At 34.6% G+C, this 21,825-nt stretch overlaps 2 protein-coding genes across 2 annotated transcripts; one reads left to right on the forward strand and one right to left on the reverse strand.

Annotated features, from left to right (window-relative positions):
• On the reverse strand, positions 100-8,262 carry LOC105173887 (subtilisin-like protease SBT2.5). The gene is made up of 11 exons (XM_011095790.2): positions 7,859-8,262; positions 7,028-7,261; positions 6,550-6,694; positions 6,058-6,452; positions 4,327-4,422; positions 4,144-4,216; positions 3,237-3,522; positions 2,104-2,429; positions 1,498-1,765; positions 1,132-1,413; positions 100-802 (listed from the first exon to the last, which is right to left on the reverse strand). The coding sequence occupies exons 2-11, from the start codon at positions 7,213-7,215 to the stop codon at positions 396-398; spliced, it is 2,466 nt and encodes an 821-aa protein (XP_011094092.1). The 5' UTR covers positions 7,216-7,261; positions 7,859-8,262; the 3' UTR covers positions 100-395.
• Positions 14,971-17,498, forward strand: LOC105173888 (pentatricopeptide repeat-containing protein At2g13600-like). The gene is made up of 2 exons (XM_011095791.2): positions 14,971-16,289; positions 16,369-17,498. Exon 2 carries the CDS (start codon positions 16,371-16,373, stop codon positions 17,367-17,369), a length of 999 nt encoding a protein of 332 aa, XP_011094093.1. The 5' UTR covers positions 14,971-16,289; positions 16,369-16,370; the 3' UTR covers positions 17,370-17,498.

A 21,825-nucleotide genomic window follows, 5' to 3' on the forward strand; every position in this document is an offset into this window, starting at 1 on the left:
ATGAGATCAAGAAGACTCGGCTCCAATTTCACGGTTAGTGTTCAAAGTTGGTAGCCGCAGTAAGATTTGTCAAGAGGGCATCAAATATTGCAATGCAGGTAAGAATATCAGCTACTATAAATCGTCATTATATGAGCAGTGAAAAATACAGCACAACGGATGTCGAAACCTACCAACCTTCTCCAAAGCAAGGTTATATTCTTACAATATGACGGGGAATACAAGTAATTCCACCATATCATTACAACAGCTATAGTCAAAACTTATAGAATCAGAAGAAACTAAGCATCTCCTCTTCATGCTACTTAGCTTTACATATCTTTCATATACAAAATACATCGAATCTTATGCGTCTTATTTCACATGGACCCAAAGAATATTACCGAAAGACCGTCCTATTTATAATAGCTCATTGCCACAACTGGGATCCTGACTTTATGCCCTCTACTCCCTTTCAGCAAAACCTCGCCAAAGCTGTAGGTTCCAGTTACTGATCGAGCTGTGAGAGTAACGGAGAATTTCCTGGACATACCAGGTTTTAGAGTCATTGCTGGAGGACTGGTTTCGATGGCTACTGCTGGTGCCATTCTTGCTGTGATGGTATAGGTTTCTTCTTCAGCTACGTTTGTTACAGTGCGTGTAACTGTTTGAGTTCCCACGAGATGTGAGATCGTGACTGAGGGGGTGTTGAGATTTGATGGATGACCAAGAGTGTAATTGCACGGGGTATGTGTGTAGTTTTTAATCTCAAGAGCATCAATTCCAGGTGTAGTGCATAAGAACCCCAAGTAATCTTCATATCCTAAAAGCAAGTCAGGCAGAATAAAAATGGAAAATGAGAACCTTTTCTTCCAAGAAATAAATAAAGCTAGAGATGACTTTGATACTAAATAATTAAGTCAACGAAGAACCAAGATTGTGGAGGAGACTCATAAAGATAAAAAAAATAAAATCTCAGATACGTAGTATGACTTGCTTATTTAAATCAGAAATTAAAACAGTGAAGCAATACAATGATTAGATAAAGCACACAGCTCAGGTAAATTCCACTATTAGAGGTCAACTTCAGAACAAATGCTACTTAATGTTGTGGTCAAAATACACAGGGAGAAGACGAAGTATACTAATTACCTGCATCAAAAATCAGCCCCGGATCTAGAGCAGCTCTGGGATTGACATGGCCACTCCCATAATCAAACGGCGTGGCAGGGACTAGAGACATAGTCTCGGATCCAGAATACTGTTGGGCTTGAAGTGGTCTCTCTGCCCTGTCGAGAGTTGTTGATGTAGTCATCAAAGCTGATTTGATAGCAGCAGGACTCCAGTGAGGGTTTTTCTGCTTCACAAGAGCAGCTATTCCTGCTATATGTGGGGTAGCCATGCTAGTTCCAGATATCATTGCGAATCCTTCACCTGATCCAAGAATAAGCCAGCTTAAAACCCTTCATCTTATTGAACAGGGGAAAATTATGTAAAGTTATGAAGTGAGTATTTTACCAACATAATTTGGCTCATCTGTCCCGTTAGGAGCCCAAGCCGCCCAAATTAAAGAGCCAGGAGCTAGAATATCTGGTTTCAAGAGATCCGCATCTCGAAAACTGTAATCCTTGATATTAGGTCCTCGAGCAGAGAACAATGCTACTTGTGGGGCAGATTTGTGGAGTATAGGCTTCAGACCTTCCCCAATGCTTCCCACAGCCTTAAAGCTTTTAACTCGTCCGGTCCAATCTCTTGGTGTAGAGACATTGTAGTAGTCTATAAGTTCCTAAAATATGTGATCATCCAAGAATTATGAGTACAAAATAACAGCCTACAATAACATTTTTAAGTAAAACATTTAGTTTATATGCACATTTGATGATGAGCGGAATATCAACAAGATTCAGGATAATATTTTTATTAAGGCCCAGGATAAAGCTTAGAATAGAAATATTCAGGAGTAATACTTGTCAGCAAGTCAAATAATGCTACCAGAGTTGTTTAGAAACCAAAAAAGATGTACTTTAGAAAAGTGCTACCGAGAACAATAATTCTTTCCTAAACAGCAAATCACATCTTTGATGGATTATGTTAAATCAAGGGGAAATGGTAAATAATAGCTACCATGGACTTGCTAACATCTGTGATGAGGATCCCAGGAGTGCTAACAGGAACAGGATCGAATTTTGTTCCTGGAGAAGCATTTTCGACCGCCAGGACAAAGCCAACTGCACCAAGAGCCTTAGCAGTATCTGAGACTCGCTTGATTGAAGCAGTACCAACAACGAAATTAAAAGAATATCCACAAAGAAGAATATTCCCCTCCACCAAATTTTTGTTCAAGACTTCAGGCCTCTGGCAGTCGGAAGGACTATACTTGGCAACTGAGGAATCCAGCAGCACATCATTAGCTGCAACCAGGGTGAATGTTTTATTTCCATGCGTCGCCGCTGCAGGAACATGGAAAAAATTAAATAGACAGTAATTAGATGAGTGGACAGAGTTACTTGGAAAACACTTGCAAACAGTGATATTTAGTAAGATGAAGGAATTGGCTCAAATGCAAAGAAAGTTGTCCTATGAAAGTAATCTCACATGAACTGGATAAGGATCCTTCGTAATAAATCTGTAATTGAGAACCTTCACCAACTAAACACTAATCAAGGTAATAGATTTTGCAAGCAATAAAGTACATATAGTTAGCTATTCTTCCAAAAGCAACCATTTAAGCTTCATTACTTTCCCAAGCTGGATTCCATTACTCTTAAAGCAGCAAATGCTAATATTTTGTTTCTCATTGTGCTTCTTCTTCTTGTACCCCACAATTTCGAATACTTTACAACATGAGGACTGGATTAGAACAACTTTCTTGATCATACCAGCCACAATACTTAGTAGACCCGAGGGCCATATGTAGGCCCACCGTGCATTATGAAAATGCACTCATCTTACAATTTTATTAGTAACTTCTAAGAAGGTGCAAACAATTAAACGAACAAAGAAAAACTAAATGTGCTAGACATCCAGCGCCAACCACCCCCCACCCCAAAAGAAAAAAACCTGTGTCCATGGGAAAAGAAAAGGAGAAGAGAATAAATACGGTGCAATTGTGGTGAATTTTAATGCTTCAGTTTGATCAGAACTCATAGATAAGAAGAAACTGGACAAATTATACTAATAACTTATTTACCATCACAGACTATAGGGTGGCAATCTAATAATAGTCTGCTAGTTCTTTCAGCAAGTATAGAACTTACGCGACAAACCAATTCCAGCTAAAATATTCCCATTCCCCAAGGTGAGATGGTTTTTGTATCTCCTATCATCAACTGCAGCGGCTACAGATGCTATCCAGGGACTGTAAGAGAGCACAGTTTTGGGAAAAGGACCTCCATTTCCAGCTGCTTGTACAACAAAAACTCCCGCTTTTACAGCTGAAAGAAGGGTAGCATCAAAAGGGTTTAAGAACGTGGTCTTCGTAGTAGCTGGAGGACTGTTCGGACCCACCGACAAATTCAAAATATCCACGCCATCATGAACAGCCTGTCAAAATGGACCTTGTCATATGAAAACCGTCAATCCCCTCTATACAGAAAACAGGGATCATAGAGTGATTATTATCCCATTTTTATTATTTGTGAACAAGTCAAGTCAGTAGTGAAGCCCAAAAGAGACACGAAAGTTCCAAGAAAGTTTAGTTGATATTTTTGACAACTTGCACTATGGTATGCTATGTTCTGGAGTCTATTCACAAATGTAAGCAACTAAACATAACTTTGTCATCAAATACTTGAACTCTTTTTAACCGCAAAAAAAATCATTCTATCAACTTGAAGGATGTATAACACATTTCATCACTAAAATATAAGAATTCATACATGACTAGTCCCTCTTCATACATATCAACCCACAGTGATAGCAGTATCCATCATGATGTGGATCATGTTAAAATGGGCTAGTTGCTTCAGCTGCTGCTTAATTTCCAATCTGCATGTCTGTGTTTAACATTTTGTATGCTCTATGATTGAAACTGGTGGTGCATGAGAAAGATTTCAGTATGATTGTGATATGCAAGAAACCAGATTAAGTTTCAATAGAAATAGCCAAAAAAGAGTACCTTCAATATCTTAATTGATATCTACACTGACTTCATAATCAGAATACCTGATCGATAGCGGCAACAACATCTGCGACAAATCCACCAAATATTCTGTACAGCGCTTTGTAAACAGCAATTCTACATGAAGGCAAACATATGAACTGTTAAATAAGTGACATTTAAACTGATAAATGATTTATGAGAGACTTGTATACCAAAGTGCAAGATAATGTTACCAAAAAGATTACCTAGCTCGAGGTGCCATTCCACTTGCTTTGCCGAATTCAATTCCACACAGCCTCACTGGAACCCCATTATTTCCTGCTGCAATAGCTGCTGTGTGACTGGTAAAAGATATTGTGAATGTGAGTTTGATAAAACTATCAAATAACAAGTGAGAAAGCGGAAGACCCATGTTAAAGAGTCCTGAGATTTTCAATATAGCTAGTACTTATTGCTCATAAAGCGTTATACACAATATGAAATTAAAGCACATAGTAAGGCAATTTCATGCGGACCAAGACCACAAGTAAATAGCCCAAAGAGTCAGGCTTGGGAGAAAGGAAGAAAAAATGATTAGCAGCTTATAAGAAATTAATATCCTAAGACTCATAGTTATATGATTTTGCATAAATACTATATCCGCTAGTAAATAGTTAGTAACTCAGACTGGATGTAAATCTATCTCCAGAGTACAGAATTTGGACCACCTTGGGCAGTTTTCAGGCCCTTCAGTAATCAAAAGGAAGAATGGTGTTTGAAATTTCATTTTTTCCTGAAATGTATATCACCCTTCCTTGAGATATTGCCCTCAAAAGGCATGAATTTTTGCAACTTACGAATGCTTGACTTGAAATAACAAAGTCATATTTTTTCCAAACTAACAAGGACTGGAGCACATAAACCCCTCCCCTTTTGGACAAAAAACATAAGAGCATCAGACCATCAGCCACTCCCCTTTTGCCCTCTTATGCATGGAACTACCAGAACATAGAGCTTATATATTAGTAAACTCTCTCTTATGAATGAAGGGCCGTTTAGCTTAGAACACAAACTCAACTAAAGACAACAAGCTGCTTCTAAAACTTATTTGGCTGCTTCCGTGCGAATCTATATTAGACCCTTCTCATTAATATACGTTAAAATGTTTATTTCTGCAGCAAGGAGTGGACGATTACAAACACTCAGAAGTGTCAATACATAACAGGGACTTGACAAGAATGAGCACAAAGATACACCAATATGCCAGTTCTCTAAAAGTCTCATACACTAACAAATGAAGTCTGCATATGTTTATATACACACATATATACACTATAAATCACCTAGTAGTGCATAAACAGCTAGAAATATCACCTAATAGAAGTTCTCTCATATTTTTTCACTTCTATATTCCAATAGATTTTCCTAAATCACTTCTCAGCATAAGTTGTTATTGATATCATCGAACTCCCTCTAACTCAAATTTTCATCTAAAGGTGCTCATAGGTCATACAGAAAACAATGTATATTCAATCGTTTTAGAGTGCCTACATATATGTTCTAAGCAAGACCTCCATTCATCCATAATGACACACCCACAACAGATGTAGATGTAGTCACACGTTAGACATGTTTACAGAGGTAATATATGAAATGTTTATCCATTACTGTTATGAAGTACTCACTAATGAGGATTTATATTCAAGTGCCTGTGCTGCAGGGCTGGTCACAATTTGGTGATAAGGTGAACTTTAACCCATTGATACTGTTCACCTAAATATTTTATCATCAAAGTATCGACGTATCTAAAATACTTGTGAGAATGATAATAGATGAGGTATCATACAACCAAAATTTTTACTCCCTCTCCCAACAGGTCCACCTCACTCGAGCAGGAAGACGAGAGAAGCAAAAAGGAAAAGAAATCAATAATTTTAATGAAAAGCATAAATGTAAGGCAAGCACCATGTAAGTTATGAAAGCATAATAGCTCTAACCTTCCATGTCCATCACCATCAAGGGGAGAATCAAAATCAATATCTGGATTAAACGCACCAGCAGCTTTAGCAGCTTCTGCAAAATGTTGAGCTCCAACAATCTTTCCATTGCAAAAGTCCCTCTTGGTGTCTGGGTCAACCTCACATTTACCTCTATACTTTGGGACCGGTCCGTAAGGATCTGTATTGTGGGTAGCAAAGCTCGGGTGATGAGGATAAATTCCTGAATCCACAAACCCTATAACAATATCCTCTCCAGCGCGATCAAAGCCGCCTCCAGTAGGCCATACTCCAGTTGGTAGTCCCAAAAATTGTGGAGTGTGGGTTGTGAGTTTCCTCACTTTCCAATCTCTCTCCACAGACTTCACACCAGGTGCTCGCCCAAGTATTTCTGCCTAATAATAGGTCAATGATATCTTGAACAAGTAAGAGATTTTTTAATTCATCAACTTGAAGGAAAGGAAAAAGTAGAGTAAGTGCTATGACTCTCACCTGCTCAGGTGAAATGTGAACTGCAAATCCATTTATGAGATGACGGTAGCTATAAAGTTTCTTGTAGGTGCCTTCATCAAACAGCATGGCAAGAAGCATATCATGTCTCTTTTCCAGATGGTGCGCATAGGATAGCACCAATTCACTGAGAGTGGGCAAGAGCACAAAGGAAAATAGGATTCAGTTCCCAGAATTTACTTCAAAAAATTGAAAAGTAAAAATGATAAAATCAATAGAGTTTCTCATGCAATAAACCAGAAAGTACTGGATAAACTCATTTTTGTGTCTATAACAAGTACATTAACCACTATGGAATCAAAATTCAGCCATATGCCGTAAGATAGGACTCAGAGTAAATTAATGGAAGTAAGGAACACCATAAGAGCTGCAACCAGATTAGAAAATACATACTGCTTCTCTGAGGGAAAAAGCAGAAATATAGATATTGATGCTAAATATAAGTAGTGTACTAAGATACCTCGTCATATCAATCTTTTCATCAGAGTCGTGCTCCACAGCAGTGGCTTCAAACCCTTCGATACCACCTTTGTAACTTACCACAGGCTCACCTTCAAGTGTCACAATGTAAATTTCTGCTTTCCCAAAAAGCAAAACGCTGAATAGAACTAGGACCATCAAAGGACCAGTCGATACTATATTCCTCATTTTAGCCAGTTCTCTTCAAACTTCTCACACTGTTGCAAGACCTAATCTGTTCATATGCACAGCAGTAATGAATATTGAATTCAAAATTCATAGAGAACATGCTGTCATCCAAAAATCAGTTATAAGCACCACAATCTGTGCTGAGGTACAAAACAAGGCATGTAAATAACTAAAGCTTTCTTTACAAAAAGCAAATAAAAGCTTGAACAAATTTTAGAGACCCTTGAAGTGGATTGGTCAGTGCAAGAGTGCGTGTAAAGGGGCTAAGAATACATTTCAGATTGCAATGAACACACACACATACAAAATGATAATGGTTATGTGCATATGTACTATCATACTAAAGTTGGAAATAGAAAAAGATAAATTGGATGATCCAATATGTGAGCTTGAAGTTTAGCTCTGTATCTTTTCCTGATCCTGTCTTCCTCTTGTACCACTTACTCAATGTGAATAACTTTCCTGCTAATTGCCTAATCACAAGAACAAACTCTACACACATAGCACTAGAAAGAAGGCGAAAAGACCAAGCAAAGAATCAGCAGAAAGCAGCACAAAAATACAGTTAATACAAGAAGATCCGACAAAACCCCATTGAAGAAAAGAGCTTAAACAAGCTGAAAAGACTAAGATCTTCACTCACATTGATCCAAGAAAACAACCAAACACCAATATGCCACTTGTTGAACAAGAAATCTGGCTGTATTTTCCAGGAAAAAGCAAAGATCAAGAAATGCAGGGCATCTATCCCTGCATTCAGCACAAGCATAAAGGAAGTAGTGGGAGCAAGAATGTAGTTTTTCCTTGTAGTAAAAAATCTACTTTCGGTGGGTGGGTGTGAAAATGTGAAAAAGAGTGAGTGAGAGTGGAGGTAGTTAGGGTTCTTTTGATAGAGTGAGAGAGTAATATAATGGCGAAGCGCGAGACAAGGGAGCGAAGATGGAGGACAGAAGATGAATCTTGATTCATCATTCTCTTTAACTATTTCTATTTCTATTTGATGCTGCCACCACCACCACTCCCACTCCAACACTCACTGTGCTACATTTCCCACCCCTGCTCCCTTTTCCCTTTTTTCTTTTTTCTTTTTTCCTAAATTGGTATTGCATTTTATATTTTTATCAAAATACACAACATATAGTGTATGAATTATGCTAGTAAAATATAGTGGTGTTCGGTTTACTTGGAGTAGAAAATAATAAAATAAATTATAGAAGACAATAATGTATAAACGAGTAAAAATAAGAGTTTTATTATTCGATTTTTATATACAACAGAAAGATTGACACTGAAGTATCACCCTAAACACGAAATGCGATGATTCTTTTAAATTAAATTGTAGCATCAAAGTAATAGTTATAGTACGTAGCTCAAAATGTAGAAATTGTCTAAATATGTCAAAAACTTGTCTTTTCCAATTGGGGATCTTTCTATTTATAAGCAAACATAAGGTGGTTGAAAAAAATCTTAATGAGATTGAATCCTCCTCAGATTCGTGGGGAATCCTCAGCTGTTTGAGGATCCCCCAATTTGAGGGTGGACCTCCTGGATTCGAGTGAGTCAATTGGAATTTGCTTGAAGGTATCTTTTGATAGATAAGCATACCTTCTTGGATTTTGAGAGAGGTGGTTGAAAGAGACGCTTCTAATAGATAATGATATCTTCTCGGATATTTAGAGAGGGGGTCAAAGAGACACTTCTGACGAATAAGGATACCTTCTCGAATTTTCAAAGAGGTGGTTGAAGAGACGTCCTTGCACAACCATCATCCAAACTTTTAGGATTTAGGCTACTTCTCTTTTGAGGGCACCACATGCCCTCGGGGAGGCTACTAGTCCGATTTGATAAGATTTGTCTCTCGAGACATACCAAATCTTTTTTCATACCTATCAATAAGATTCTCGATCAAATTGAGCAAGTCAAACTTATATTTAAGCTCATAGTAGACTTTAACTTAACTTAAATGTATATTTTTTCTTCTAGGATTGAATTCGATCGATTTCAAGACTTTTCGTTAATTCCAAGTCTGTTTATAGCAATAACTTAAAGCACTATTTGTAATGGCTCAAAATAAATGCTTAGCAGCTTATTATTGAAAATAGTATTTTTCTTTTACAGCTTCTACTTTTGAAATGTTTAAAATAAGTTGAATTAAACTAAAATACTATAAGCAATTCTTACCAACTTCTGCAGCTTATTGATAAAATTGTAAATATTAAGTTATTTTTCCAAACACTCAAACTTTAACTTTATATCACTTTTTAACTTTTATTTTCAAATACTCCCAACTTTTATTACTATTTAATTTACAACTTAAATCTACCACGAAAATAGATGTTATTGCAAATACCCAACTCAAAAGAAATGCAATATAATTCATCTTGTCTAGCCAATAATTGTCCAACCTTAATTACCGCTATATGCTTTGGATTAATGATTTGTAATTAGCTGCAAATGGACCAAACAATCATTTTTAATCGATGGCTTCAATTATGTTTGTTGAGTTTGAGGTCATCCCAACATTATGATCCTCCAGACCAGGTTCACCTATCTCAGCTTTATATATATTTTTTAATTTTAATACAATTTAATTATATTACAAATATTATTATTCTTGTTTATAATTGGTCACTCTGATTAAATTACACAACAAATATGATGTGATTGAATTAGAATTTGATGGAATCCGACCGAATCTGAATTCTCGATTGAATTTTCTATTGCAAATTCTATTTATCTTCTACTCCATTTAATTTACACACGCTATGAAATCCGATCTGTACTAGGATTTCCCATTTGTTTAGGACATTAAGCTCGGACATATGTTAATGATGATTAATTTATGCTTAATCCCCTTAATTGATTACTCTTTGGTCATCAACACTTGATTTTGAGCCCTTTCAAGAATTGAAATAAATAATCTGCAATTAAGTTGTATAGTTAGAAATAATTTTTTCTACTTTTATTTCCTTTTTCTTAAAAAAAAAAAAAATCTATCACATTTTGTGATGCATTATGGAGTGATGGGTATGTATTTTATTTTTAAATTATAATTTAATTTCATATAATTCTTTTTAATATATAAAAGACAGATATTATAAAAGTATAATAAAAAATCCCCACCATTATAGTAAAACTCTAAATTAAGGGTAAAATCACAACATATTTTTTTATAATTTAATATAATTATAAATATTTTTTCATTATTTGAACAATTACAAATAGCCTGATGAAGTTAATGTTCTGAGGGTATAGGTGGAAAGGATGAATTAGAGAAGTGTGATGTGAGAGATGGTGTCACCAAAGTTGTCGCTATGCTTGTACATCACACGTGATTGTGAGACCAAACACTGTCCTCCTCCTAACATTTTCATTTCCAGATTCCATATAGTAATGAAATAAATTAAATAAAATTTGAAGAATTCGATAATTGTACAGATTAGAAGTATGATATTCGTTGTCCTAAAGTCATGATTGTGTCCTTATGTATATATATCAATGATAGATTATGACTTCCATATAAATATTTATTAGCTTTCAGTAGTTTCATATCCTATGTGTACGCCCAGAAAGAGACTAGAAATCAATCCATAATTATGTTGCCAAAATTCAGAAAAATTTGTGAGAGTGTTAAATATTCCTCGACTTTTTATTTCAAAAAACACCTCAAATGACCTCTTTATGTAAACAGAGAAATAAGACCGTTGGTGAAATAAGAATCCCATTAAATTATATTACAAAATATAAAATTTATTTTTATATAATTTAATTTCTGATAATCTAATGTAAATCCGACCAATCTCTGAAGATGGATTGAATTTTGGGGATGTGGTAGATGAGTGGGTGCATGTGCGTGCATCCAACAAAGTTCAAAACTTAGAATTAAAAAAGGACACCACTTACCTTGAAATCCAAGAGCATATTAGGTTTGTCGTTCCACTTGGAAAATTACAGAGTATAAAGTTTTCAAGGCGTCATTTCTATTGGATTTTTATGTCATTTCTTGGAGTCAGAAATTGATTAAAAATTTGATAATTTAGCAATTATATTACTCATTGTCTAATAAAATTTATGAAAAATTATACGATTATTACAACGGATGATATGGGCATCATATTATCTCAACAGGCCCAAGTCATATTTCGGCCTATCCTCTAGAAGGAATGGCCCAGCTGACGATCTGGACATATGAGTCTAAATCTGATAAACGATAACTAAGTTCATTTTTTGTGAGACAAAGAGGCTACGATACCTGAACTCTGAGGATTAAAGTCCGACATTTGACGCAATTGTGATTGGCTGATGACCTAGGATCAACTCGACTCACAAATGACTTATAAACAACAACTTAACTCCAAAAAAATGACTGTAGTTTACGTTTTAAGTAACAATGTCAATATATCCCTTAATCATCATTTTAATAAATACTCAAAAAAGTGACATATAATTTGTTGATGAAAAGGTAAGTGAAATGGACCCACTCAATTAATAAGGGGCAAATCCTCATCTCAATGTGTATCCAAATAATTGAGGGCCTCTACCCACTTCCATCTACCTCACACTAAATTACCCAAAATTCACATATGAATGTGTGTCCTGTAATCAACGGCCTGGATAAACTATCATATTTTTTATGTTATATAATGAACGATAGATATGGTTTCTTTTTAAATTAAAATATAATTAAGTTAGATTATAAAATAAAATAAAATCACATACAATACACGTGTGAGTGTGAGATTAATATGCAATATGAAAGTACGATAGAATTTTTTCTATAAGTTTTATAAGTGGGGTACTGTCGATATGTTCAGTAAACTTGACCCATTAATCTATTCTATGGCGATGGATCTTATTCCATAGCCTTAAAATAATCTTATAAGTATTTTCTTGTCGTGTTGTTCATACTCTCCCCTATTTCACAGCTATGTTTCTTTTTTTTTTTTTCCTTTTCGTACTTTTATGTATTTTTTTTACATCTAGGATGAATATTTCATGTGTTTAATTGATTCTATTTTATTATAAAAAAATAGATAAGTTGTACGAGCTACTTAACTCAACAAAAGCATACTGATCGTAATGGTCACCATACATTTGAGTTTATAGGGTCATTTCTTATATATAATAGTCGTTGCTCCACGCAATCCCTATGAATATATAAAAAAGAATTTATAATGTGAGATAAAAAACAAAATTTTTTGAAATTAAACAAACTCGGTGTGACGGGAGGAGAAAGACAGAAGTATATAAAAAGAAGAAATGTGGAGCCAAGTGAGAAAGAAAAAATATATTGTAATTATTAATTATTTAAAAATATAAAAATTTGTAAGAGAAATGAAAGGTAGAGTAGTGGGTTTGGAGGAAAAAATTATAATTGTGAGATTGTTAAAAAAAAATATTAAAATTACTATTTTGACTAACTTTTTGTAATGGGAAAAAAGAATTAAATGTAAATTTAGGTATTCAAAAGTTGGTATAAAAAAATAATTTTTTTTTATAATAGTATAGATATTTAATTACATATGGGTACTTACAATAGCTTCTGCCTTTATGATGAGAATGAGTTGTAAATTAAACAGTAGTAAAAATAAAGCGTGTTTGAAAATAAAAATTGTAAGTATATAAAAAGAAAGTTGAAGTTGGAGTGTCAGGTAAACAACTTAATATTAATAATTTTACCAATAAACTACTTAGAACTCTTGTCTTAAATCAATTCAATTTTAACAGTTCAAAAAATAGAAACTATAAAACAAAAACTCTATTTTCAACTTTTTTTTAGCAATAAATTGATAAGTGTTTATTTTAATTATCTGCAGACACCACCTATTTATAATTTGTTAGGGTTAATTATACTTACACCCTCTTGGAATACGAAATTACTCTTTTTTTCCAAAAAAATTTAAAATTATACTTGTACTTTCTCTAAAAATGCAGTGTTTACACATGACTCTATTTCGTCATAGTTTGAACAAAAGATATTGACGTTAGCAAAATAATTACATAAAATTTTAATTTTTCTATTATTTAACATTCTCATGTAATAATTTTGTACTTATAAGGAAAAAAATATAATAATGTTAACCTCATCCAATATATTTGTAATACATTTATCCCTTTGTAAGTATAAAAATATACCCAAAAATATTAAATGGGTGTTAAAATTCAAAATTTGTGTAAATTTTTTTGCTAACATCAATATTTTTTATTCAAATTCTAACGAAAATGGTTAGGTGTAAACGAATAATTCTCATTGGGTTATTCTAAGTGTAACTAATTTTTAAATTTTTATATCTTTGTATGGCGAAATTTAGTGAATAACTCAAATGGGCCAAACAATTTTCTTATTTGCATGGTGGATTTTGAATTCTGCTAAACTTTTTGAATTTGGACTGCCTGTTTTACTTGAGAACCTGAGGTCCACTCTCTGAATTGGGCCTAACCCGCCTACCCCGTTGCTCTTTACCGCCAACTTCCACTAATGTAGGCTCGACAGTGGGTCGGGTTGAAGTGGATCCGAAGCCCATTCCGTCGATCCTGGCTTGAATTTGGGACCCGCCCCATCATGTTTGAGTTCAAAATACATTGGGGTGACTCTAACTTGATTTTTCTTTCTCTTCTTATTTTTTTATGCTAATAACGTTATATATTAAAATAAGATTTGAAGTGAATGATTAGTTTCATTTTTCAATTTTAAGAAAATTCAAAATTTTTGATCACTTAATCTATCTATTAGTTTGTTTAAACATGTGAGTTCATATCAACCTGAATTACGAATCATATAAATTGTAACTAGTTGTTTTTGACAAATAATTTTATATATTTTATAAGCAAACAGGTAAATAAAAGAAAAATTCGAAATCATTCCACTACAAATTAGATTGTTCTATCACCTATCTTCTGATGACTAAACTGAATTACAATTTGTCAAAACAACCATGACATTTCAAACAAATCACATTTAAATTACACATCACTAACAACTTCTTCATGGTCATCTGCCTCCTCATCAACATTGTGTAAACAAGCTTTCAGACCACCAAATGTTGAAAATGTATCTAATAAATAAATAAAAATTAATATTTTGTTAGTGCTTATAGGGCAAGAAAAAGTAAAGTAACTATAATTAGATTGTCACTTGCCTTTTGCCTCATTTGACAACCAACAATGAGAATACATCCATGCCTTTAAAGTATCTGGATGGAGTTTACTATGATAGGAGCTGACAATCTTCCGCTAGAACTAAATGTTGAGAGTGTTTCTTGATACCATGATAAACCATAATTGGATACTAGCAACAAATCTTCTAAAGCTCACATGTTCAACTATACCAAAAAAATAATCATGCAGGATAACCATCTTAGCAAGCTCATGCCTTGACTGTTCTTGATTGGAAACATATGTCGAAACTCTTGACTTCCAGTAATTTCTTATTTGCCTTTGTCAAGCCTTGTCGAATATCCATTTCCCGTTTTCGCCTTTTGCAAACCTTATCATAATGTTCCATTAAATGTGTAGCTCCATGATCATTAAAAGCTTGCAGGCGGGCTCTAAAACCTAGAGGAATATCGCCAATTTAAATGCTATCATCCTCCACGAGAACTACAAAATGACAAGTCTTAAAGATCAGTTATTACAGCATAAAATTTTTGAATTGTCATCCACATGAACAAATTGACAGAAACCTTCAACTTAGAATAAAGTAGCAGAAACCTTCAACTTAGAATAAAGTAGCATAAATACAATCAAGGACTCAAACTTGTGTAGCAAATTTAACTTTGCATCACTTAGTGTGATGTATTACAATATGACAAAGCCTACTCCTATCTGATGAGTTGCAAAAACAAACCAACAAACTGATGATGCTGACACAAAAGATTCTTACAAATAAACAATCTTTACAGCTTCAGAAAAACACTTAATAAACAACATTTCACAAAAAACATTTCAATAGCTTCAGAATCAGTTAAAAAAGAACAAAACCTATTGGAATCAAAGAAGGGGTGGGGCAGCAGGTGCTGGCTTGGGAAAGAAATTGAATATACCGGGCCGGGCATGCATGCAAACGAGACCCGGCCTCAGGTCCGGACGGGTTCTGTTTCTTAGGACCCTCTATCTGTCTCGCTGCCCGAAGTTTTAAAGAATGGAGTGGGTTCGGTTCGGGACGGGGCCCCGAAAAACCCCGATTCATTGCCAGCCAGACAACAACTAACGTACCAGAACTTCTGAAGAGGAAAGAAAGCAAGACAGTGACGCCAACCTCACTCTCAGTAACATATTGCGATTACAATGATTTTGTTTGCAAATTCCATTTTCAGTGGTCAGGATCTGTGTGGTTCTTCGTCATCAGGTTTCTTGGCCTCCGACATGATCATGTGAACATGTTGCCAGAAAAACTTGGTTCTTTTCTCCACCACTGCGCCAAAACAAAGGCTTTCGAACGTGGGCTTTCACTCCACGCTTCAGCTGTCAAAACAGGAAGGCAATCAGAAATTTTTATTGGCAACCATGTTCTGAATTTTTACGCGAAATGTGACTGCATTGATTCGGCCATGCGGGTGTTTGAGGAAATGCCACAGAAAAATTTGGTCACATGGTCTGCGCTGATATCGGGTTTTGACCAATCGAATAGACCCCATTTAACAATTCAGCTTTTCAGTCAAATGCAAAAGTATTTTAAGCCCAATGAGTTTGTTTTTGCTAGTACACTTAGTTCTTGCTCTGGCATTAAGGACTCGAAACTTGGGCTGCAAATACATGCGCAGGCATTGAAGTTGAGTCATGCTTCTGTTAGTTTTGTTCGTAATTCACTAATTTTGATGTACATGAAATGCGGCATGTGTGCTCATGGATTGTTGATTTTTACTGATAGTGAGTGTGATCCTTTAACTTTAGTTTCCTATAATATTGCAATTACTGGGCTTGTGGAAAATAAGGAGCAAGAAAAGGGGATTGAGATGTTTATGGTTATGTGTCGGGGGGGTCTGGTTCCTGACCGATTTACTTTTGCAGGATTACTAGGGCCTGGAGAAGTCATATATGATTTACCAGTAGTAATGCAATTGCACTGTCAAATGGTAAAACTTGGACTTGATTATACTGCTTTCTCTGCAAATGTTTTGATGACCCTGTACTCAAAATTTGATTTAATGGCAGAAATGGAGAAAGTGTTCACGTCGATTGAGGAAAGGGATGTTTATTCTTGGAATACGGCAATTGCTGCTTGTTGTCGTTCTGAGGATAATTCAAAGGCTTTGCGTATTTTTAGGAAGATGGTTATGGAACATAATGTGATACCGGATGATTTCACATATGCCAGTGTGCTAACTGCTGCTGCTGGTCTTGCCTCCATGAGATATGGCAAGGAGATTCATGCTCATTTATTTAGGACAAGGCTAGATTGGGATATTGGTGTTGGGAATGCGCTTATCAACATGTATGCTAAAAGTGGGTCCATTAGTTCGGGATACACTATTTTTGACCAAATGGAGATTCATAATCTTGTCTCTTGGAATAGCATTATTGCTGCTTTTGCAACTCACGGGCTTGCCCAGAAAGCTTTTGCACTGTTTAATGAGATGATGACAACAGGGCTAGGGCCAGATTCTGTTACATTTCTTGAAATGCTGACAGCCTGCAGTCATTCTGGGCTTGCAGAGGAGGGCCAAGCTCTTTTCAACTCCATGAACAAAGTCTATGGAATAACCCCTAATATTGAGCATTTGTGCTGCCTTGTCGATTTACTCGGGCGAGCAGGAAGGGTGACTGAGGCTGAAGAATATATACGGAGATACTCTGCAGCTGATGATGCAGTTGTTTTAGGTTCTTTACTTTCAGCATGTCGACTGCATGAAGGCGTCGTTGTTGGAGAACATATAGCTCGGAGGCTTCTAGAACTTCATCCTGTTACAAGTTCACCTTATGTATTATTATCCAACTTATACGCATCAGACAGAAAGTGGGACGGTGTTGCGGGGGCAAGAAAAATGTTGCAAGTTAGTGGATTGAAAAAAAAAGCTGCCCACAGTCTGATTGAAGTAAAGGGATCATCAGAAAAGTTTATAATTGGAGATTTTTCCCATTCTAAAATGGACGAGATACTGGACATGCTCAGAACCTTGACCCGGGTGAACGACGAAGATTTGCTGTGTTATTGACGTACTCTGCTGTGGATAGACATCTTTCCATATATAAGCTCTTCAATGAGCGATGCTCAATCGATCGTGTAAATTACCCTTCATTCCCAAATCAGAAATTAATATCCAGAGATATATTTTTACCTATGATTACTATGCCCAAAGAGAAACCAAGCCTCCATACATGATATGAGGCCTACTGAGAATTGTCCCAGTGGTTTTGTTCATCATTCGGACATAATCATATATTACCGGGTCCGAACCCTCTCAACTAAAACAAGGGCATTGATCCCTTGTGCTAAAACATAATAATTCTGGCTTCTATTTCCACCCACTTGTTGTCATATGTTTCTACGATTCTTATGACGTTTTTCTCCAGAAATTAAGTTGTAGCTGTAATACTTGGATGTCTAGTGAAGTTGTCTGTATGTGCAACACCTTGTAAACCTCTAAATTCTTGCACTTACCAGCCTCATATTTGATTCTTTTCATTAAACTTAGCCAAGAAAGACAGACAGAAAAAGATCCCTTGAAGAGAAGAACCAAAATAGGATGAGCATGAGCCAGAAAGTTATTCTAAGCATATGATGTCTAAAATTGAGTGTAGCACATGAGAGGAATGAGACATGAGGAGAACCCGACAATGGAATTTTGAGGATATGGGGCAATCAGCAATGCATCACATTCACGCACTGTCCTTTTTCCTCTTCTTTTCTTTTTGGGTTTTGGTGGACCTAAACAAGAGTTGGAATTTGTTTGGTCTTAAATCAATGGTCGGTTTCAGTTTCTACGTCTGCAGCCACCCAACAAATAATTAACAATACTAACAACTCTCTCTCTCTCTCTCTCTCTCTCTCTCTCTCTCTCTCTCTCCATATATATATATTATATAAATATATATCTCAAAAGCAAAACAAAATAATCTAGAATTCATGAGATTTTTCTACCAATAAAACATGTCCTAACGAGTTCTGACGAAAAAAACACCTCACGAATGTTAGATTTCATTGAGTTTAATTCGATCTGACCTTTAGTTTACTGAAAGAAAACAAAACAAAAGCAAGAAATTAACTGAAAAAGAGCATCTTTGCAATCCAGACAAATGGTAAAGAATCTGATGAACAAAGAGTTTGTTGATTACCATCATATTTTGTATTAGAACACATATGTATGTATGTTTGGTTAGATATGAATTATTAGCAATAATTGATGGAGTTGTTGTGTTGCTTTTTGGTGTGGTGGAATGTGAAAGAGATGTTCAAACAAGAGATGAAGCAATAATCAAATTCTGTCTTATGTTTATGTTATAAACATTAGCATAATTCCACACTATATATAATTGCGCATGTAACATAATATATTCTTGTTTGTGTCTCGTACTAACAATAATTATGTCTCTTTTTTTGTTAGTCATATGACAAGCACTTCTGTAATTTTTTTTTTATCATTATATTGAGGTAAAGATTATATTTATAAATAATTTATAAGTATCTGTGTAAGTTATTTATGATCACCGATACTTGTTTGAAATGATGTATGATAGCTGACATCAAAGCCATTCCGACTTCTTTATACTATTTCTTCTTTTGAAAAAGTCCGCTAATTATATCATCTAATATATAATATATAAATAAATTAGAATACACAAAAAATACAATTAAAATAAATTAATATCATTATAAAAAGCTTTTTTTGAAAAGAAAAATATAAAATGTTATGACCTCAGTCTTTTCATTTGGACAAGACATCGTTACCAAAATATTCATTTCATTTAGTCATATATGATGGGTCTTAATCACACTGAAAAATACTTATTAAAAGAAAATCAGCCTGAAATTTTTACAATATTAGAGGAACTTGAGGTGGCATACTCCTATTGGTTGATTAGTTTAGTTTATGGAAATATGAGAAAGGGCCAAAGATCGAGAGATGAATCTTTTATCATATTTTTATATCATATCACTAAGTGATTGGCAGACATTTCTTTTATAAATTAAAATATTTTAAATTATAATTTAAAAATAAAATACATATACGAATATATATAACATAAAATCCTAAAAGGTCCATTTTTGTGGTATGGAATAAGGAATATGAAGAGGAAGGGTGGTGGCCCTCTTTAATCTTTATATTGACACAGTTGGTCAAGAAGCCAGCCTGGAATTACTTCATTCTTCTTTTTTTTTTTTAATGTTTTGGAGTATTACAATTATTGCTTTCTCTATTGGACTACTGGTAATTGAAGTCAAATTTGGCTGGCATTTACAGGGATTCTATTTTTTGAAAAAAAACAATAGAAAAAATAAAAAGGGATTGTTCTAGTATAGAGGTTTGCTTTTAATTTATTTAATTAATTCTGATGTGGACTTCTAGAAGGAAAAATGAAATTATATATTTAAATCTTTGAAAATTTTGTTATTGAAATGGTAATTGTATGATTACAAAAATATTTAAATAGAATTGAACAATGTATCGGTTCAATAAATACATCAACAAACAACATATAGATATCCATACATCCAACGTGATCCTTTCGCTTCGTGAATGAGTGTTGTTCGGTATTCGATCTCGGACTATAATAATAACATGATAGAATACAACTACAGGAGAAGCATGTAACCTTCCTGGTCCCAAAGAGCAGGTAGGCTGTTTTGGCGTCCAACACCACAAGTCAGGTCCTAAAGAGCAGGCTTGTTATGCATTTCCAGTAGCCCTCACCACAAACCCCTTTTGGAGTTGCGCTTCGACTATGGAATAGACCCTTTCGGATTCGTTCCTTTTTCTTGGAGCCTAAGGGCAACTCCCTTGTAGGGCTCAAAGAACTTGTTTGAAGGATAAAAACAAGAGCTTAAAGGCACTTTGCTAAATTTTGTAAGTGACGATAGAAATTAGTAGCAATTAGTAACTGTGAAAAGCAGGGCTAGTCCCACTTGCTCATCCATCATACGGTGAACACTGGTATCTATGTTAGACAAGACGGATATGATTGATATTTTTTAGGCTACAAAAGTAACAAGTAGGAGACCCACGGAATATCATTCATTTTTCTTGTCCGATAATGAATATCTAGAAGTCAGCTAACTTCCTCGAGGATCTAGCGATCTACAATGACGACCAGAGGGAAGGAATGAGCCTTTCTAGAGGGGATATCAACAATCAGATCCTGAAATGGCTAGATTGTTGGTTTATCAGCATCTAGAAATGGAGAGTGAAATATCGATATCTATTCAGAGAAAGGGGCTCAAAGAGGACATCTTGAAGGATAATAATACGATGAAGAGCGATGAAAAAGTAATAAGTCAGGATCCGTTTCCCCTCTATCCTCATTGATCGCTCTTCATCACGCTATTACCCTTTAGAATGGCCTTAAGAAGGCCCTTCTCTGGATAGATATCGCTCTTCAAGCTCTTCCCTTTTTATATGTTGATAAAGCATCAATCTTGTCATTTCAATATCTTATTTACTAAATTTACTCAATTACCACATTGGGTAATTAAATTGTCAACATTTATTTACAATGATCAATACCTAAAATATTACTACACGAGATCAAATATATATGAACCACGATTAAATTTTTGTAAACTTTGGGTTATTGTATCCAAATATTAATTAATTAAATGAAGGAGATGTTAATTATATGTAGAAAATGAGAAATAATTAATTAATATATATTTAGGCAACAAGAAAGTTAATAACGATAGCAAAAATTTGTAAACGTTTATGGTTGGTGTGCATGGATGCATGCTTTTCTCACAATCCTCCTCAAATTGACAGCAGTTGTTGGTAATGAGGAAATATTCTCAAGGGCCAAAAGTTTTTTTTAGTTTCATAAAATAAGGCTGGAAATTTTTTTAGTACCTTAATTATGCCAGATGAAGTTTTTAATTCCCTAAAACTCAAAATCGCGTCTTTTTAGTCTCAAAAAAGGTGATTTTGGACATTTTTAGTTCCAAAATTACAATATTTTTTTAGTCCCAAAACCACAATGCACGAAACTTTTTAAGATTAAAAATACATGATTATAAATTTTATGAAACTAAGAGCAACACCTACCATAATCGTGATACCAAAACGCATTCTGTACTTATTTTATGAAATTAAAAAAGAAATTTGCTCTATTCTCAAACTCATAACCACCCATTTTAAGATTGTTTGTAGTTATTGCCCCAACCCCACAAACCAAAAAATTAATTAATAATTCTATTAGAGAAAAATAATTAATGATGGATGTGCGCAACTGAAAACAGACAAAATCAACCTATTAATTATGGTGAGTGTGCATGCTTCAATCATATCTTAATTACTTTTAGTGGTAACTCCATAAATTAGTGAAATACCAAGGGGTGATGTGCTATTTATCATTAAATGATTTGTGTCAATCAATTGGGGGTTTAAGAATTGAATAAAAATGAGATGATCAACATCGTGACCTAATTTTAATTAGAGTAACTTATAAGATAAAATAAATAAATGG

This window comes from Sesamum indicum, linkage group LG11 (assembly GCF_000512975.1).
Source record: "Sesamum indicum cultivar Zhongzhi No. 13 linkage group LG11, S_indicum_v1.0, whole genome shotgun sequence".
Lineage (NCBI taxonomy): Eukaryota > Viridiplantae > Streptophyta > Magnoliopsida > Lamiales > Pedaliaceae > Sesamum > Sesamum indicum.